This window comes from Daucus carota, chromosome 8, assembly GCF_001625215.2.
Source record: "Daucus carota subsp. sativus chromosome 8, DH1 v3.0, whole genome shotgun sequence".
Taxonomy (NCBI): domain Eukaryota; kingdom Viridiplantae; phylum Streptophyta; class Magnoliopsida; order Apiales; family Apiaceae; genus Daucus; species Daucus carota.
Window position 1 is genome coordinate 15,426,541 of NC_030388.2, and position 21,508 is coordinate 15,448,048.

General features: G+C 31.0%; 2 protein-coding genes across 2 annotated transcripts; both read right to left on the bottom strand.

Annotated features, from left to right (window-relative positions):
• Window positions 1–10,886: 10,886 nt before the first annotated feature.
• On the bottom strand, window positions 10,887–11,687 carry LOC108199982 (uncharacterized). Its single transcript, XM_017368018.2, has 2 exons — window positions 11,440–11,687; window positions 10,887–11,353 (listed from the first exon to the last, which is right to left on the bottom strand). Exons 1-2 carry the CDS (start codon window positions 11,554–11,556, stop codon window positions 11,015–11,017), a joined length of 456 nt encoding a protein of 151 aa, XP_017223507.1. The 5' UTR covers window positions 11,557–11,687; the 3' UTR covers window positions 10,887–11,014.
• A 139-nt stretch (window positions 11,688–11,826) lies between these two features.
• LOC108199981 (pectinesterase) lies at window positions 11,827–14,115 on the bottom strand. The gene is made up of 2 exons (XM_017368017.2): window positions 12,914–14,115; window positions 11,827–12,637 (listed from the first exon to the last, which is right to left on the bottom strand). The coding sequence occupies exons 1-2, from the start codon at window positions 13,860–13,862 to the stop codon at window positions 11,946–11,948; spliced, it is 1,641 nt and encodes a 546-aa protein (XP_017223506.2). The 5' UTR covers window positions 13,863–14,115; the 3' UTR covers window positions 11,827–11,945.
• Between the last annotated feature and the right edge of the window lie 7,393 nt (window positions 14,116–21,508).

Below are 21,508 nucleotides of genomic sequence, written 5' to 3' on the forward strand. Positions count from 1 at the left end.
TTATAAATATATATGATTTTAATGCTTACAAGGAAATACAAAACAGTTTCCCAAACAAAATTGGAATCTTCAAGGAGAATTCGCAGCTCTGTTTTCTGCCCTGTTTCTGGGCTTTTCCAGTTGGATTTTTGATATTGGACCATCTCTGAATAAAACAAAAATTCTCTTAGCTTCGTGTGGGCTGTAAGATCACCCAATTCTGACTTCTATAACTCAAGATATGGCCCAAACAGTGAGTCAAGTGCAAGCAATCCAACAAATCCGAATTTCCTTCAAATTAATCACCAAATTAAGCTTTTTATTCCAATTTCTTCCAAGTTTAGGAACTCCTTACCTCCTGCAATAAAACATTAAAATCTATTAAATAAATATCCAATTCAATGCAAAATACAATTAATATGAGAATAAAATCATCTAGAATATATGTAAATATATACCCTATCACTAGCATAGTGCGATTCATTATTGAATTAGATGGAAAACATAAATAGGCACGAAAAATTGTTAATGTTAGATTTTATGATGTTTTTGTTATAAAAATATTTTTGTTTTGGAAGAAAAGTAAGTTTTTTTTTGTATCAAAATAATTGAAAAAAAATTCAAATTCTGTTTTGATATTTATTAAGTTAGGTAGTGTTTATTTTTGATATATTGAAAAAGATAGTTTTGAAACTTTCTTCTGATATATTGGGAATTACAAAAGGTAATTTTTATTTTTGATATTTTTAAAATTAAAACATAATTTGAGACTTCTTCCTATTTGACACTGAAAAAGATAAGTAGATTTTATTTTTGATATTTGAAAAAAGGTAGTTACATGTGGGTTGTTGTAAAGTGTACATGCAACGGTAAGGTGTAAAGTGAACGAATTTAATTTATAAATAATAAATTAAAATTTGAAATTATGATTTGTTTGTAAGTCAGAACTGTTATAAAAATATATAACTTTTATATGATGTTGGCATAATTTAAAATTTTATCTTAAATTTTAGTCAAATCTAATCCAAAATATTAGTTTTGCATGATTTAGCAATTATGAGTAACTTAATCTAACATATTTGTCTTTAATAATAAAAATATTTAATAGCACGATGATGCATATTTGTATATTATTTTTTGTCTTTCTTTTTTAATATATATACTTGAATATAAATATTTATTTTAAAAATATTTTTATGTTAAATTATTAATCTTTATATAAATATATTCGTTAATAATTTGAATAAGATGCATGCAATTAGAAGGCATAATTTGTCTTGGATTAGGAAAACGTGTTAAAAATATGGGTTTTACTTTTCACACTTGTTTTTGTCAAAAAAAATAAAAAAGCCTTGTCACACGTGTGGATCATTCCATAGGGCATAAGAAAGTGCAGTTTGTGCATGATCTAAAGATGTTCAAGTTTAATCGTGGAATAAAGTGGAACATTGAAATATGTCTTAAGGAGGCAGGTGTGTTTAAATCTTGGAAAGACAATGTTCCCGAGGGTATATATAAGAAGATTTTGAACTATCATCAGTCAACAACCTCAAAAGCTGAAGTAGAAGTTCAAGATAAAGCTAAAGCTGGAGACAGTTATGAAGCCAAAGTTGAAGATAAAGATGGAGATGGTTCTGCATTTGTAGAAGTTCAAAGTTTCTTATATTAAACCACTTACTTTCTGCAATATAATTCTGCACACACCTTATATTACAAATTCTTGCATATTATTTACAAGATGCTGAGTAGGATCTACTAATTCACATTAAATTCTATTAGTACTAGCTGAATCTTCATTTCTGATAATGTTCTAGGTCCTCTATTTCTTTTTAGGTGGCATGCTCATGAGATTATAAGATACTAGTATGTTGCCAATTCGCATTGGACTGAATTTTAAAGTATCTGAAAATTAATAGATTTAATTCAAGTTATATTTTAATTATAAAAATAATATTGTTAGCAACCGAGTGTGAAAATAAATTTGCCCAATCCATTATGCTATACTAATACGCACTACCATACTTATTATATGATTATAAAAGAACAACATAAAAATATGTAAGGTCAATAAACAAATATAACAAAACTCTAATTTTGTCAGTTAAAGCGGTAACGGTAAAACGAATATTTTTTTAACTATGAATTTGGTGAAAATTAGTAAAATTAGTTCTAATTTTGTCAGTTGCAATGGTAATACTAGAACGAATATATTTAATTGTGAATTTGGTGAAGACTAGACTACGTAAGTAATATGTTAAAAATAATAATTTTATTCATGTGTTTCATTTTAGACCTCTAACAATTGCTAATGTCATTAATTTAATATACATAGAGGCTCCAAACAATTTAGAATTGAGAGGTTGTAAGCTAAGTGTGAAAAAACGGTTGAATGAGCGCGCAACCAATCTGGTTTACACAGGTAAATTGCTTGTTTTTAAATTGTCTATCTTTATTATTTACGTCAATGTTTAATTTAAGTTCCATTATTTTCTTTATTTGATGATGTTCAACATCACGGTGTTAATGTCAAAGGACACTTGATGTACCAGACCATCAGACACAATATTTACAATGGTAAGATTCATCGTCCCAACTTGATCCTGGAAGTTGCTTCCACCTCAGCTATAATTGTAGATTCTCTAAAATTTGATGATAAAGTTTGAACTTGAAAGTTCGTTTCTTTCTTCTTTAGTAGTTTCTCCCTTCATTCTTTATGATGGACTTCTGATTATTAAGATTGTTGTTAGCTTGTTGTTATAAATTGTAATTAGATGTTGAAACATGAGTTTGTTATTGAATTGGTCATTTTGTCAGTTGCAACGGTAAAGATAGAATGAATATATTTTTTATTATGAATTTAGTGAAGACTAATGAAATTAGCCCTAATTTTGGCAGTTTTAACGATAACGGCAGTACGAATTAGTTTGACTTTGAATTTGGTGAATGCTAGACTACGTAATCATTTAGTAGGTTGAACTCGGTATCACATAGAAGGTTGAATGTTGGCTGGTTCTAGTAATCATATTGGGTGCTATGCACATATTGTTCTCCTACATTACTTTTGAGTGCAGAAGACATTTGGCTATGTTTCTCCTACCTGTTTTCGAGGATAACATTGTGGAGCCCCATGAAAAAAATAGAGATTAGAATTGTGGGAGCAATCTCTTGAATATATTATCGAGGCGGGAACAGATACACTCCAAGCTGGTTTATCACTGAAGTTCAAAGATGAGTAAGCTATTGGGTCTGGGTTTAGAAATGAATGGTTTGATTTAGTTTGCAAAAAGCCCTTTGTTTCTCGACTTGTTTCGAGCTTGTCTGGACGATCGTAGAAGAATCTTTCCGAAGTCAAGTATCTTTTGTCAACACTTTTGATTTACAATTTTTATGTACAACAAAGTCACTCTATTACATATAGATTTTAAAATAACTTAGCAAATAGCCAGTTGTCTTTCATAATTACCTTGTATATACTGTTAAAATTGCTAAAATTAGGACATTAATTAGGAAGGAACCAGACTAACTGAAGAAAGAATAAATAAAATGAAACTAATATCACTGAAAGAGAATGGTGTTTATGCTCGATTAGTGCGCCTTCCAACCTGGAGAGCAAGCTCTGTGTCTATCTTAAGGGAGATGTCGAGAGCATTTACAGAATGTGTCAGTGCACCACTGCAAATAAAACAATTGAACTTTGTTAAGCAGCTTATAACATAATTTTCTATTATTAATATATTAGTACAAGTAATAGTGTAAACATAATAAGTAAAACCATATATTGTACCTCCAAACTAAAATAGAAGGGTATTCAGGGTATTACACTATTTTAGGCTAGTGGGAGAAGATTTTTTTATTGGGGAACAAAAACCAGAACTTTGATGACAGGGGTGGACTCCTTGCTGGACTGAAGCCTTAAGTTTTACAAACTTTACCACTAAGACTAGAATGGATATAGATTCAGCCCAGGTAAGAATTATGAAACCCTGGTATATATGGTCCATTCAATTGTTGGTTGGTCCTGAAGAAGTATAAGTAATAAGATAATGACCATGCATACAAGGCAGACCCATGACTTCCAACATAACTGGGCTAAAATTGTTTTTACACAATACAAATTATTCACACTCACGCTATACCAATTCTACACAAGACTACAAATAATTCACATAGGAGCACATGATATAGATTTATTTAACCACATTTTGGTCGGGGACGGACCCAGGACGTCCAACTTACCTTATCATAAACATTTATACACAAGACTTCAAATAATTCACAGTATATTAGAGGGAGCACATAATATAACAAATGTTAATCGACATATATACTTTTTTTTTTTTTTTGAATAATCGACATATATACTTAATACTATCTATACTATAATAATTTGAAACAGTAAAGTTTGGTCACAAATTTTTTGTCATTACTAAATTACCTTTTTTTTCTATCTTTTCCAAAAAAACAAATATAAACAGTTATATAAACAATGAGAAAGAGACCAACATGTATGTTCTAATTATAATGTGTTCCATACTGTAAAATAACAAGCGAATATTGAGATAATTTGTAGTAGTAAAGTTTGGTCACATATTTTTTGTCTTTACTAAATTACCATTTTCTCTGTCTTTCTGAGAAAGAAAATATAAACAATTATTATATTAATAATGAGATCAACATGTCTCTTTAATTATAACGTGTTCTACTCAAAAATAAACACGAACCATCATGTAACCCTTGACTCTAAATTGTACTACTTCAAGGCAAATACGAACCATCATGCAACTCTTTTTTTAAAAGACAAACATAAAACCAATACAAGATAAATAATATCTTTTTACTTACAAGGGTCCGGGTCCCTAACAATCATTTGTTAGGGGCTATTTAAACAACAATAACCTTCACAGTCATTGGATCAACTAATTGACGATCAGGATTTTAATTTTTTTACATCTTTCCGCACCTTTTTTCCGCGAATAGATATCATTCCGCGCTACTTTACGCGGATCAAGAAATTACATTTTTAGCCCTTAAAATCTTCCGTGCTAAACAATCACGGATAGAATTTGCAGCTGCAAACCATTGGCGTCCCCCTTGTCTGTTGCCGAGAGATGTAATTTTTACAAAATGGACAAGAGAGAGGTAAGGAATGTATGTAGATATGTGCGTGTGTATATAAAGGGTAATGAAAAGAGAGAGAAGAGACTAGACAAAGGAAAAGTTTTCTTAAAATTTGTGCGAAACAATAAATTTGAGCTGCTTGGATATGTATACCGACATCTTCACTTTTGTTTTCATAACCAAAATTTTTCAAAATTTGATTTTGATAATATATGTTATTTTAATCTCTGGTTTCAACCTAATTGCTGGATTTTTGGTCATTCTTTGAATTTGCAAAACTAAAATAATTAATTTATGTAAACTAAATGTACTTACAATTATTTTAATAGAAAATCTAATATGGACTTGTGTTTTTTTATGAACATGAAAACTTGAAAAAGAACAAGAAAAGTAGGATGATTTATTTCACTAATTACAGTAATAATAAAATTTAATATTTTCATTGTTCTTGCAGTTGCAAGTTGTAAAGCTTTTCCGTGATACTGTAGCAGATATTGCTCTGTGTTTTTTATTCAAAATTAATATTTGTAGATTGAAATAAATTTTATATTAAAAACATCTCGATGCAATACAAATATTAATATATAAAATTGCAGAATTGGACTATAATTCATGAGTGAAAAAATGAAAATAAGTTTATACATGTAATTAACGATTAAAAGTAATTTTTCAATAACTTACTAATCTTTCACGATTCTTAGATCTCTATTTTTCCAACCGCCACATATTATTTTGAAGCCACCCACGTATATCAAGTAGGCAACGACATATATATATACATAGAGATAAAAATTTTATTATATAAATCATGGAGTTTAGGATAATTGTAAGTGTGTGCAGATAATATTTTGTATGGGTAAAAAAATACCCAAGAGTATATCCTTGTCCTTAATATACGTACATTAATCATGTCGGGACGTATGAACTTAAATCCATGCAGAGGTATATTAGTGACTCCTTTCGCCAATTTCTTTGGATTGGTTGTCCGCAAAAATATCAATCTAAATCCATGAGATAGCGGTCTATAACTACCTTTGCTTGCAACAACCTTTATTTTTTAATGGGTTAATTATCTAGTTGGTCACTAAAGTGGGCTTAATGTATCAAATTGGTCACTGAAGTCAAAACGGTAACAAGATGGTCACTGAAGTGGCCATAAATATCAAATAGGTACCTTAAAATATAAGTTCAAGCAGTAAAAATATTATTTATAAAGTTTTACACATTATTTTTGAATGTTACCAAAACCAAGTAAAAGGTTATGACTTCTAATATTTACGATAATATATTTAAATTTTATCAAATTTATTTATTATTTATTTTTAATTAAAACAAAGAAAATAACTATATAATAAAATATAAATAATAAATAAACTTGATAAAATATAAATATATTATTTTAAATACTAGAAGTCATAACCTTTTAGTTGGTGGTGGTAACATTTAATAATAATGTGTAAAACTTTATAAATAATATTTTTACTACTTGAACTCATATTTCAAGGTACTTGTTTGATATTTATGGTGACTTTAGTAACCATTTTGATACCGTTTTGAATTCAGTGACCAACTTGATACATTAAGCCCACTTCAGTGACCAACTTGATAATCAACCCTATTTTTAATATTGTATAAACAACCCTCACTTAAAAGGTTTTTGAACCGACCAAACCTATACTGTCGAAGTGTTGCATGAATAATATTTTCCAGTATACAAAGTAAACCATATAAAAATTATCAACAAAAATGTTCGATGAACAAAACAAATATTATAAAAGAATAACCAACAAACTTATATCACCAAAAGTTAATTTATTGACTTTTTAATCAATCAATATTATGTTAAGACTATATTCTTCTCCCGTATTTGGATTTTGTCGACTCTCGCATTCGACAAACTCTTACTCTTATCAGTCAATCATCTCTATCGTCCTTCAAAGCATCTAGCATAGTGCGATTCATTATTGAATTAGATGGAAAAGATAAATAGGCACGAAAAATTGTTAATGTTAGATTTTATGATGTTTGACCTCAATTTATAGGGGTTGATTTGAGAAAAGACCGGCTCATCAAAAATATTTTCTGTTTTTGTTATACATCTTTTCCAAAAATATGGTCATAGTTTTGGAAGAAAAGTAAGTCTTTTTCGGTATCAAAATAATTGAAAAGAAATTTCAAATTCTGTTTTGATATTTATTAAGTTAGGTGGTGTTTATTTTTGATATATTGAAAAAGATACTCCCTCCGTTTCATAATACATGTCCACTGTTGAACAAATCCCACATATTAAGAAAAACTAACTTTTGTAAAAAAAACCTTCATTTATTATTGTATTTATTGCATTGACTAAGTATAATATGTGGGATATATTTGATCTAGGTAATATAATTTAGTAGGATGTGGTATAAACTTCATCTAGGAAATACAACTATTGACTACATTGCATTGAAAGTTGAAATGTGACAACTAATTTGAAACAATTTTTAGTTAAGTGGACATGTAATATGAAACAGAGGGAGTAGTTTTGAAACTTTCTTCTGATATATTGAGAATTACAAAAGGTAATTTTTATTTTTGATATTTTTAAAATTAAAACATAATTTGAGACTTATCTAATTTGATACTGAAAAAGATAAGTAGATTTTATTTTTGATACTTGAAAAAAGGTAGTTCTGAAATTTGCTTCCAATATATCCGAAACTAAAAATAGTAGTTTTCAATTTTGATATTTTTCATCCAAAAATTCCAGATTTTGAAAATGGCAGTTCTGAAACTTGCTTTCAATATATCCGAAAATAAAAATGTAGTATTTATTTTTGATATGTTTCATCGAAAAATTTCAAAAATTTGAAAATTAGAACGGAGTTACGTGAGAGGCGCCACCTACACGCCCCTCGCTTCTCCTTTATATAAGTATATTGATATTGATGATTGATTTATATATGTGTACGTATTTTTTCTTCTAACAGTGCCTCCTTAGTTCACTAGTTTTTTTTTGACTTAATTACCGAAAAATCTATTAAACTATTGTGATTTTTTCATTTTAACCATATATCTAATTTTGTTTCAGAAAAATGTAACTAACTAATAGAAAATGTATTTGAGAGAACCCAATTTGAAAATATTTCTAACCATGGTTAAATGGATGTCCTACGCAACATTATTAAAATATCATTTTTTTATAATTTTAATTTAAATATTTACATAATCTATTATACACACACCAAACAATCAGTTTTTTTTTAAGTAGGAAACCGTAGCCGCACCACCGCATTTAAGCGACAGGGCTTTGGTCCAGGAAGCATTATCACAAAATTCTGCTCCCTTCGGAAGGTTCAGTTGAACCTGTGATCAAAAAGATACAAGTCCCCTCTTTAACTAACTGAACCAACCCTTTAACTAACTGAACAAACCCGTGCGGGCAATTTTTATTTGAATTGTCAGGGTTCGTCAAAATATAATTTTAAATTATTATCGGATAAATAATTAATTTAATTTAGTTTACATTTTATTTTGATTAGTAAGAATTTAATCTTATTTTAAAAAATACACACACACGCATTAATATTGTTGAAGAATTATATTTATTATCGAAAATTATAGCATTTAAATTGTTTGTTTTTTCATATGAATATTAGTTCAATAAAGTTTTATTGTCCAAACAAATTATTAACAAAATGCATAAAGAATAATTATAATATTTATTAAAAATCATCTAAAAACCACGCAGAAATCTCAAAATACCAATATATATTATATGTGCTTGTGTAGGTTGTATCCGAACAAAACACAATTATCATATCCATGCTGCAGTAATATATCGACAAAATTAGTAACAATGATTAAAAGAGCGATCAAGAGTTCAAATAAATTTATAAATTCGATACAAATATCATAAATCACATGAAAAATTATCGATACAATTATACACATGTAGCCAGTAGGCTATAGGTGTTTCATAAAAATCATGCTAACATTTTCCTCTGCCTTCGAACATAAATTATGATTCGCTCTATATTTGTGCAAAATATGAATTAGGATTTTGACCTTTTAACTCAATAGTAAAAAATTAATAAAATTCATATACTAATTAATATATAACTTGACAATATATGTGGCATAGATCTCAATCAATATACTTATATAAAGGAGAAGCAAGGGGCGTGTAGGTGGCGCCTCTCACATCGCTCCGTTCTCTTTTTTTTTAATTTTCTGGAATTTTTGGATGAAAAATATCAAAAATTAGAACTACCTTTTTTAGTTTCGGGTATATTAGAAGCAAGTTTCAAAATCTGATTTTGTTTCAGATTATTTATGGAATATAGTAACTTGAAAGTGTTAATCTGATTTTGTTTCAGATTATTTATGGAATATAGTAGCTTGAAAGTTTTAATCTGATTTTTTTTCAGATTATTTAATTATGGGAAAGAGTAGCACACAAGTCTCTGTGCACCTATAAATACCTCTATAGATTGTAGGGTTTTAGATCATCTAAATATAACCTCCTCTCTCTCAATATCACAACCCTACCTCTCTCTGGTGAAAGTTCTTTTGCTCGGTTTCTAACTCGGTGGTGCCGTTCTTCTGCAACGATAAGTGAAGGTTGTTTATTAAAAAAAAATAAAGGTTGTTGTAGTAAAGGTTGTTATAAGTAAAGGTAGTTATAGACCGCTATGTTCGAGTCGACAAATCCAAACACGGGAAAAGAATATAGTCCTGACATGATATTGATGGATGATATCAATAAATTAACTGTTAGTGATGTGCGTTAGTTGGTTATTATTTTATAATATTTGTTTTGTTTTTCGGACATGTTTGTTGTTAATTTTTATATGATTTACTTTGTATACAGGAAAAAAATTATTCATGTATTATATGTTTGCCCCGTTCAAGCAACTTTTAAGTGAAGACTGTTTATACAAGCAAGGGTAGTTATAGACCGCTATCTCACGGATTTAGATGTTTTTGTGCACAATTAATCCAAAAAAATTGGAGTAAGGTGAGAATGTAAGAACATAATTACTTTTCAAAAAAAAAACACAAATAAAATTAAGATTCGTCGTGCTTTAAATTGTTAATTATGTGTATAATTTTTTTTTTATTTTTTCTCCATGAATTATAGTCCAATTTGCAATTTTATATATTAGTATTGGTATTATATCAAGATTTTTATAATATAAAATTTATTTTATCTTACAAATATTAATTTTAAAACATTAATATACTTTTTATAGACAGCCACAAAATTATTTTATACTACAAATATTAATATTAAATCATTAATATAATTTTTATAGGTCGCCGCAACGCACGATTTCTCAACTAGTTTTAACTTAACCATGGTTATGGATCAGTGATATTGGGTTTTCTAAATATAATTTTTTAAAGTTACTTGCATTATCCCGTAATAAATATACTATTATGAACTTATGGTTAAATTGAAAAAAACATGATAGTTGTATAGTTTTTTTTGGTAATTGAGTCTTTTTTTTTGTTTGTTCACTATTCTTAATTAATTAGATCACAAATTAATTAAGGATGTTATTGATTCTACTCGAGATCTCCTGCACAAACAAGGAAAGACAAATTATATCGAGACGTTTGGGCTAAAAAGCTTTCAAAACATCCTCACTTACAATCCTAAGTTGTTTAGAGGCCTCGGTTTTCTTGCTTGTCACATAGCTCATCTGTGTCGACATGGGCACGGCGCCTTAATTTTCCCTTAATTTCGCTTAATTAATGATGTTAAAAAAAATAACTTCAGAAAATAACAATTATAAATACAAACTCAGCACTGTGATTCATAAGATATTAAAATAATTAATATTAACAAGGAAAACTTACTCTTGTATCTTCTCACAATACAAGATTACATGGAAGAATTTACAAAATTTAAATATACAGGACTCCTCAAACTTTACATTTCATCCTTATGCAAGGCCTTTACTATCTTAGCTGGAGGCTGTGATGCTGCTGGAGTAGTTGAAGGCTGTGATGCATCAGGACCTGAAGGGTGAGGCCCTGTTGGATCTGAAGGGTGAGGCGTCGTCGAAGGCTGTGGATCTGAAGGGTGAGGCGTCGTTGAAGGCTGTGGATCTGTAGGGTGAGGCGTCGTACAAGGCTGTGGATCTGAAGGGTGAGGCGTCGTCGAAGGCTGTGGATCTGAAGGCTGTGGACCTATATGGGAAGGCGGCGAGGGACTTGGAACACCATATAACGTGCCACCAGTTTCCGGTCCTCTTTGAAAACCAGTCATCTAAAATTTTAACCCGAACACAACACAGATTCCATGTTAATATTCAAAAATAAAAATAAAATGGCATCTGAAAATAATTTACTCACCCAACTTGGTGCAAAATTAGACGGACCACCACCGCCAGCACCTTCATGAGCTTTACACCCCAAGATTGGGAAAAATAATAACCACATGATGCCTAATGTCGCAGCCGTAAACTCCATCTTTAAAAATTTGTTCTTAATTTTATTATGAGAATGTAATCACATTATGATGATAATGTCAAGGTGGGATTTGTAAGACCAAAATTTCGATATGGTTGAATGGTGGATATCGAGAGGACTGAGGATATATTGCAGAATATGAATTGAGGTGTGTGAAATAGTTAAGACCAAGTCAGGTGAAATACCAACCTCTTATGTAACCGGATTATTTGGAGGGGCAAACTTCCAACTGTCATGAAATGATTTTCTTGTTTGTTTTTCATCTGACAATTTCAAAATTATTATTTCGATTTATTAGTTCAGACAAGGGACAAGCTACAAACCAAACAAACCAAACATTACCTAGCTAGATTACGAAAATTAGACTAAATGCAAATCTGAATCCTAATTTAGAGGCCTTCAGTGTAGGTTACTCCAGTGGACTTCAACCAAGATCCTCCTTGGATCAACTGCGCCACGGTAAATTTAGATGCTTCGGTTGAACTGGTGATGACATGGTATCCAGGCCATTTCACACGACCTGCGGTTCCAGCACCAGGTCCTTGGTTCAGGTACTCACCATAGTACAATGTTTTTAATGCAAAATCTTTATCCCATTCAGCCCAACCTGCAGGATCAATGTGATCACCAATTTTTGACTGCATGAAAACAGTTGTGGAGAACTCTTTCCATGGCCGGCCCAAGTATGTTTTTATGGATCCTCTCACAGGGTACAGGTCCGTGCTTGCATAAACGTCGCAGTTCTGGATTGATGTTCCTGTGTTCTGGTTTATGTCAGTCCGCCCTTGGGCAGTTAGCATGTTCTTTTGATTAGCCATGGGCTTACGAGCCACGATTTTTGAATTCTGAAAGACAACGGCAGCATTACCAAAGATGAAATCCACTGTGCCAGTTATATAGCAGTCTCTGTAGAACTGGCGTTGGTTGTGAGTGTAGAGGGTGTCTTGGTATGCATCAATTCGACAACGGTTGATTACAGATTGATCTGCTCCGACTCGCAGGGCGACAGCTTGGTGCTTTTCAGGCCCAGCCGTGTTCTGGAGCCCGATATCTTGTGCCATGAATCCAAATCCAACAGCAGCTGCAATGCCAAATATAACCAACAGTCAAAAACTTTGAAATGTGATATATTCCAAGTGGATGTGCGAGAAAACATCTTGTTTAATCAAATTTTTATGTCAATGTATGAGTAGATCTACAACAGGGGATGTTAATAAGGTCCTAGAACGCTTATAAATTATTAGTTGTTTTTTTTGAAATTCGCTTGCTCCCACAAATTGAAAAGAATTTTAGATCTGTCCCTGCAATGGGGCAGACTAAATGAAAAACAAGCATGAACGGAAGGAAAAATGTTTACCAACGGTTGCAGAACTAAAGGTTGTTGCTCCGTCTATCACATTTAAGCTACCAGTGATAATAGTTGCATCCATGCCATCTCCTGTCAACATTATATTTTGCTTGGACTTTCCAATCTCGAAATTTTCTTTGTAGATCCCTTTTTTCACATAAATCACATAGCGCGATTTGCTTTTCTCTGGAGCGGCTGCAACAGCTTCTGTGACAGTCTTGTAATTGCCACTACCATCTTTGGCGACCACCACATTAGCATTGATCTCATTAGGCCTGGACCTTAACAACCTCCGATCCCTACTAGTGATCCAGGATGGGAAATTCCCCTGCAAGAATTCAAGTGCATGATCTTTTCGTGGTGAGATTGCAACTACCATTGCTAAGTATATTCTGGCTCTTGATATCAAGTCATTGAGCTTAGGCTCCATGATGGTTCTAGACGTTCCATTCAGCCCATCCAAACACGTGACATAGTTAGTAAGCGCGCCACTAAGCCATGTATGAGCATCCGCATGATCTTGTCGCGTCTGCTTCCCAAGAGCCTGGACAGAATCCACAACGCTGTCAATGGACATGTCCAGCAGCTGCAGACAGTCTGCTAAGGCCACATTTTCTCGTGCCTCATTGATCTTATTCTTGACACTACTCGCGGCCTCCACAGCCTCGCGCACATGAGCCTCGGACTTCTGTAAGAGCATCTGCAACAGAACAACATCATTGATCTGCACTGAGCCACTGGAAACAACTTGGGACACCATGTTCAGACATAATGTCTGATCATGGGCCTGATCACAGATACCAGGGCTCAAAGAATCCGAGCTCGTGTCAAACAAACGGTAAGTCACGAAAGCAACCGGGCTTATCACTGCAAACAAAGAAAGCAGGACAAAAAAAGCTTTGTAATAAGAAGGTTTTGAGGTTGGAGATTGAAGGAGAGGCTGAATATCAGTTGCCATTGCTCAACTATGTTGTTACACTATGGCTGTGATGTCTTGTTCCTCACTGATCACTTTAAATACAGTTAATGAGTCAAATTAAAATATTGATGAATGACTAAGACGAGTAGTTTTTTATGTAAAAATTGCCCATCGTTTGATAAAAGAAACATTAGTGTAGATCATGCATGTGGTTTTGAATCCATGGCTGAATGATATTGCTCCCCGTTACAATATTATAATTGACACTTGCTCAAAAGATACATATTTTCACCAAACCTTGAAGAAGAAATGTTGTTTGTCATATTGCTCCTCATTGCAATATTATAATTGACACTTGCTCAAAAGATACATCTTTTTACCAAACCTGGCAGAAAAAATGTTGTTTGATATGACACTACCTATTCTTAATCCTAGATACAATGTAAATTGTAAAGTAGGATTTGATAAAGTCCATCTTATCTGTTTTGGGTACTGGTCCATGCACGCGATTGTCGGGTTTGGGACCAGATTATAACATTTTTATTAACATATTTAGCGCTTTTTAAGATGGGTCATTTTACGAGTCTAGCGGCAAAAAACGTTAAATATATTAAAAACTATTATAATTATGGTCGTTGGATATTCATCCAACGGTGCACAACTGATATGCTATTTAAATAGTCATGTGCCAAACCAGCACCCGTCTGTTTTTGAATTGCGAGATTTTGAAATAAATTATGACTTTGTGTAGGACACGGAATAAGACAAGTTGGGAAATGTGGACAAATGAGATGAGATTAGTTCGAGATGAAAACAAATTATAAAATTGCCTCTCCTGCTTAAATCGAGAGTTTTTGGAGCACAGACGATATTAGTATGTAAATGGGTATGGTTGATTAAAAAAACTAGACTGTCTGCTTTTAGTTTAATCAGCCCTGGGTGATTCACGTGCCCACAGTATGGAACAAGGCGTACGGCAGTAGTGTGTGCAGTGGGTAAGATAGAGTTTTGGTATGTTAAAATTGAGGGAAATTAAATGTACACAATTGTACAGCCCACTTTTACAACCAACAAATCGTGATCGTTGGTTGAGTGCGATCTACGGTGCTGGTTGCGTACATTAGTGACTTAAAGTCACTGATCAGTGATTTTATATCACTGATGTCCCCTCTATAATTTCTTTTCCTATCATACCCTTACCGCATTAATAACAACAGTGATTTCAAGTCCTTGATGGTGTATACATTAATAACAACAGTGAGTTCAAGTCCCTGATGTGTACAATATTATTTACATTTTTACTAAATGATCCGTACTTACGGTTGTTAAGATCTAAATGTATCAGTGATATTATAAGAATTTCAGAAGAAAAAAAATAACTCTATTTGTATTTGTATTGAGATTTTAGCAGTCAAGTAGTGGTTTGTTTGACTTGTACTATTATCGTGTACTTTATCATGTATTGCTCTTTACATTTTTTAAAAAATATTGATCAATGATCTGACCGTATGGATGTGAAGATGTATATATTTTGATGCTAATTAAGAAGAAGTTTCAGGAAAAAATAATTATATCTGGATTGAGATTTCAGCAGTCAACTAGTGTTTTGAGTTATACTAGTATCTAGTGTTTTATCATGTATTACTGCTTACATTTTTTTAAAAATATTTCTGGATGATCCAACCGTACGGATGTGGAGATTTATATATTTTGATGATATTAAAAATGTTTTATAAAAAAATAATTTTATTTGGTTGAAGAGATTAGCAGTCAACTAGTGTTTGACTTGTACTAGCATCTAGTGTTTTATCATGTATCACTGCTTACATTTTTTTAAAAAATATTTCTAGATGATCCAACCGTACGGATGTGGAGATTTATATATTTTGATGATATAAAAAAAGCTTCATAAAAAATAATTTAATTTGGATGGAGAGTTTAGCAGTCAACTAGTGGTTTGACTTATACTAGGATCTAGTGTTTTATCATGTATTACTGCTTACATTTTTAAAAAAATATTCTGGATAATCCAACCGTACGGATGTGAAAATTTATATATTTTGATGATACTAAAAAAGTTTCAGAAAAACATAATTTTATTTGGATGGAAAGATTTGTCTCAACTAGTGGTTTGACTGAGAGTAGCAACTAGTGTTTTATCACGTATTACTACTTACATTTTTTAAAAAATATTTCTGGATGATCCAACCTTACAGATGAGAAAATTTATATATTTTGATGATATTATAAAGTTTCAGAAAAAAATAATTTTATTTGGATGGAGAGTTTAGCAGTCAACTAGTGGTTTGACTTGTACTTGCATCAAGTGTTTTATCATGTGTCACTGTTTACATTTTTTAAAATATATTTCTAGATGATCCAACTGTACGGATGTGAAAATTTATATATTTTAATGATATTTAAAAAGTTTCAGAAAAAAATAATTATATTTGGATGGAGAGTTTAGCAGTCAACTATGGTTTGACTTGTACTAGCATCTAGTGTTTTATCATGAATTACTGCTTACATTTTTTTAAAAATATTTTTGGATGATCCAACCGTACGGATTTAAAGATTTATATATTTTGATGATATTAAAAAAGTTTCAGAAAAAAATAATTTTATTTGAATGGAGAGTTTAGCAGTCAACTAGTGGTTTGACTTCTACTAGCATCTAGTGTTTTATCATGTATTACTGCTTACATTTTTTTAAAAATATTTCTGGATGATCCAACGATACGGATGTGAAGATTTATATATTTTGATGATATTAAAAAAGTTCCAGAAAAAAATAATTATATTTGGATGGAGAGTTTAGCAGTCAACTAGTGGTTTGACTTGTACTAACAACTAGTGTTTTATCATGTATTACTGCTTATATTTTTTTTTTAAATATTTTTGGATAATCCAACCGTACGGATTTAAAGATTTATATATTTTGATGATATTAAAAAAGTTTCAGAAAAAAATAATTTTATTTGGATGGAGAGTTTAGCAGTTAACTAGTGGTTTGACTTGTACTAACATCAAGTGTTTTATCATGTATTACTGTTTATATTTTTTAAAAAATATTTCTGGATGATACAACCGTACGGATGTGAAGATTTATATATTTTGATAATATTAAAAAAGTTTCAGAAAAAAATAATTATATTTGGATGGAGAGTTTAGCAGTCAACTAGTGGTTTGACTTGTAGAAGCATCTAGTGTTTTATCATGTATTACTGCTTACATTTTTTAAAAAATATTTTTGGATGATCTAACCGTACGGATTTAAAGATTTATATATTTTGATGATATTAAAAAAGTTTCAGAAAAAAATAATTTTATTTGGATGGAGAGTTTAGCAGTCAACTAGTGGTTTGACTTGTATTTGCATCTAGTGTTTTATCATGTATTACTGCTTACATTTTTTAAAAAAATATTTCTGGATCATCCAACCGTACGGATGTGGAAATTTATATATTCTGATGATATTAAAAAAGTTTTAGAAAAAAATAATTTTATTTGGATGGAGAGTTTAGCAGTCAACTAGTGGTTTGACTTGTAGAAGCATCTAGTGTTTTATCATGTATTACTGCTTACATTTTTTTAAAAATATTTTTGGATGATCTAGCTGTACGGATGTGGAGATTTATATATTTTGATGATATAAAAAAAATTTCATAAAAAAATAATTTTATTTGGATGGAGAGTTTAGCAGTCAACTAGTGGTTTGACTTGTACTAACATCTAGTGTTTTATCATGTATTACAGCTTATATTTTTTAAAAAATATTTCTGGATGATCCAACCGTACGGATGTCAAGATTTATATATTTTGATGATATTAAAAAAATTTCAGAAAAAAATAATTTTATTTGAATGGAGAGTTTAGCAGTCAACTAGTGGTTTGACTTGTACTAGCATCTAGTGTTTTATCATGTATTACAACTTACATTTTTTAAAAAATATTTCTAGATGATCCAACCATACGAATTATATATTTTGATGATATAAAAAAAGTTAATAAAAAAATAATTTTATTTAGATGGAGAGTTTAGCAGTCAACTAGTGGTTTGACTTGTGCTAGCATCTAGTGTTTTATCATGTATTACAACTTACATTTTTTAAAAAATATTTCTGGATGATCCAACCGTACGGATGTGGAGATTTATATATTTTGATGATATAAAAAAAATCATAAAAAAATAATTTTATTTGGATGGAGAGTTTAGCAGTCAACTAGTGGTTTGACTTGTACTAGCATCTAGTGTTTTATCATGTATTACTGCTTACATTTTTTAAAAAATATTTCTGGATGATCCAACCGTACGGATGTAGAGATTTATATATTTTGATGATATTAATAAAAATTCATAAAAAAATAATTTTATATGGATGGAGAGTTTAGCTGTCAACTAGTGGTTTGACTTGTACTAGCATCTAGTGTTTTATCATGTATTATAGTTTACATTTTTGAAAAAATATTTCTGGATGATCCAACCGTACGGATGTGTATATTTATATATTTTGATGATATAAAAAAAATTTCATAAAAAAATAATTTTATTTGGATGGAAAGTTTAGCAGTCAAATAGTGGTTTGACTTGTACTAGCATCTAGTGTTTTATCATGTATTACAGCTTATATTTTTTAAAAAATATTTCTGGATGATCCAACCGTACGGATGTGAAGATTTATATATTTTGATGATATTAAAAAAGTTTCAGAAAAAAATAATTTTATTTGGATGGAGAGTTTAGCAGTCAACTAGTTGTTTGACTTGTAGAAGCATCTAGTGTTTTATCATGTATTACTGCTTACATTTTTAAAAAAATATTTCTGGATGATCCAACCGTACGGATGTCAAGATTTATATATTTTGATGATATTAAAAAAGTTTTAGAAAAGAATAATTGTTTTTCATTTGATATTTTAACAGTCAACTAGTGGTTTGACTTGTATTTTGGTTATTTGTAAGTAAAATTATTTTTCAAAAATATGTCTGGATGATAATAAAAAATATAAATTATATTATTAGTTATAAGTGATGAGTTTTTATGTTAAGCAAAATAATCATCTAAATTGAAAAGATAATATGTGTTGTGTTGAACTTGTGCAAAATTCCATCCTTTTCACTTTATTATTGTTCTTAAAAAATCACGAACTTAGTTTTTTTCGTTAATTATAGATATAACGAAGCTCCTATATCTTATGTTAATCAAATGCTAAACAAAAATCAACATTTTTTAAGTTTTACTTAAAATCATGTGAGTGACTTGAAGTCACTAGTATTTACTTGGAATTTTTTTTTCCCGTGTCGCTTATTTGTTACTTGAGATTCTTTCCAAACCTCTAAATCAATCTCCAAAATTACAACAGTGACTTGAAGGTACTGATTTTTTTTACTTAGAATTTTTTCCAAGATTACGCATTAGTGACTTCAGCTCACTGATGTTCTTTACTTAAATTTTCCACGTTTTCATCAGTGACTTAAGGTCACGGATATCCCCAAAACTATAACAGTGACTTGAAATTATTGATGTTCTTTACTTAAAAAATTTTCCACCGCTCTAGTCTTGAGAGCTAATATAACGATTTCATTTCATCAATGACCTTATTTATGATTTTTTTACTAGGTAGTTGGGGTGTTGGTACATTGTTGGCTGATGTAAATTAAATGCAACATCAGTGATCTCATGTCACTGAAGGTGAGAGGGATAATACCGACATTTTAGGTTTTTCGCTCAACATCAGTGACTTCCAGTCACTGATTAGTGACTTGAAGTCACTGACGTAGCTATTTACTATAATATTTTTTTCATGCGTCCGGAAGATCATGTCACTGATGTACTTCATTTAATGCACACCGTCAGTAACTTCAAGTCACTGATGGTGTACACCTACCTTTCCTGTACAATTGTGTACATGTAACCAGCCCCGTTAAAATTTGGTAACTCAGCAGTGATTTAATCTTTTTCGACAGATAAACAACTGTGAGTTTCACCTGTTTTTTTAACATGTCAGGAATATTCTTGTAGTTCCCAAGTGCGTCTGCTCGCAGTTTTATATTCCCTCCGACCCAAATTTGATGAGCTCGTTGACTTTGGACACGCACTTTAAAATTCATTGACTGCATAGCTACATTACTTATTTTTTAAAAATAAAATTTGTAAATAAAAATTTAAATATGAAATTTTCGTTTACAAAAAAAATTAAAAAAATAAATTTCAGAACTAGACGGTTAATACACCTTAAGTTACGTGACCAAAGTCAACTATCTCATATAATTTGGGATGGAGGGAGTATCAAAATAAAGAAGCTGATGGCTAAGTACTTGTGCAATAATTGCATAGTTTTCTTTTTTCGTGGTGGAGTTGTGATTCATTCTCGCGATCCTTGAGATTAGAGAGGTGTGTGTATAAATTAGTTTCCAAAAAAAAAAAGAAAAAAAAGAGAGGTGCATAAATTTATTTAATTCATAAAATCCAGGTTTATTCGACTGGAATTTTAAAAAATGTCTCGGAATTTAAATTATCACTTTAATTGAGGATTCACTGTTGGTAACTTGGTATGCCCATTCAAATAGATTATTCCGTTGAAGAAACCTTGTTAGAAAATACACTTTTGGTGTATTTGAAAGCTTAAAGACTTGCGTGAAGAAAAAAAAAAGCCTGGAAAAGCTATGTAGACCCTTCAAACAGACTTGGTTGAGAAATTGATTTTGGAGTGTTTTTATTTCGAGAAACTACTGACATTATGCGAGATTTCAAATTTTGGGTTATGGAGTATGGACTGCTCTACCCATAATCGGGTGAATTCTGACTCGACTACAAAGAGCAAGAAGCATCTCCTGAGGAGTCAAACCTTGGTCCGCATGATAGCTGTCACTTATTATTACCAACTAAGGCATTCGAGAGGATATAATTACGGCATATACACCGCAATAAAAAGGTGTATAAGAAAGAAGAAATAGGACGATTTTTAACATTGTGTGAAATTTGTCCGTAGAAGGAAAAATTCCAAAATCTTTTTAACCTGAAGTAATTAATTGAAGTGTTCATATCTTAAGCAGAAGTCCTATATGTGCTGGTATGGCTTCGGAGGAAGCATGGAGCAGAGGAAACTAGATATTGATCTTTAACCGAGGAAACTAGATATTGATCTTCAACCGATCAATATCTGTTTTTAATTTATTTTAGACACAATAGCTCATGATCTTCAGAAAAAACAATATGTTGTCATATAATCAACACATGCGATGACAATTTGTTCTTGTTAAGCTATCCGGCTAGAAGAGATACGAGTTAAAACTATCACAATTTTAAGTGACAACTAAGTAAACAAAGCTCTCTACAAATTCAGTTTTACACGGAAGGAGTAACCATATTGATGTGAAATATTATTTTGAAGATATTTAAGCAATGATGGAATAATAAAATTAGTTTCTGTCGAACAAAAGACCAAATTGTTGAGCATTGTAGTTCCATTTCATCCTTCCATTCCTATTCTAAACAACTGCACTAGATTGGGAAGCAGTGTTAACTATTAGAAAGGTGCCACATATCAGATTTTCAACCAGCTCTAGACTGAAAGAGATTACATGTTTATAAAAGACAAGACGGATTAGCCGGACTACAAAGAGGCATTACACAATTGGCTTGTTAATTTACAGTCTTCTGTATGACGAGCATCTCGTCATTC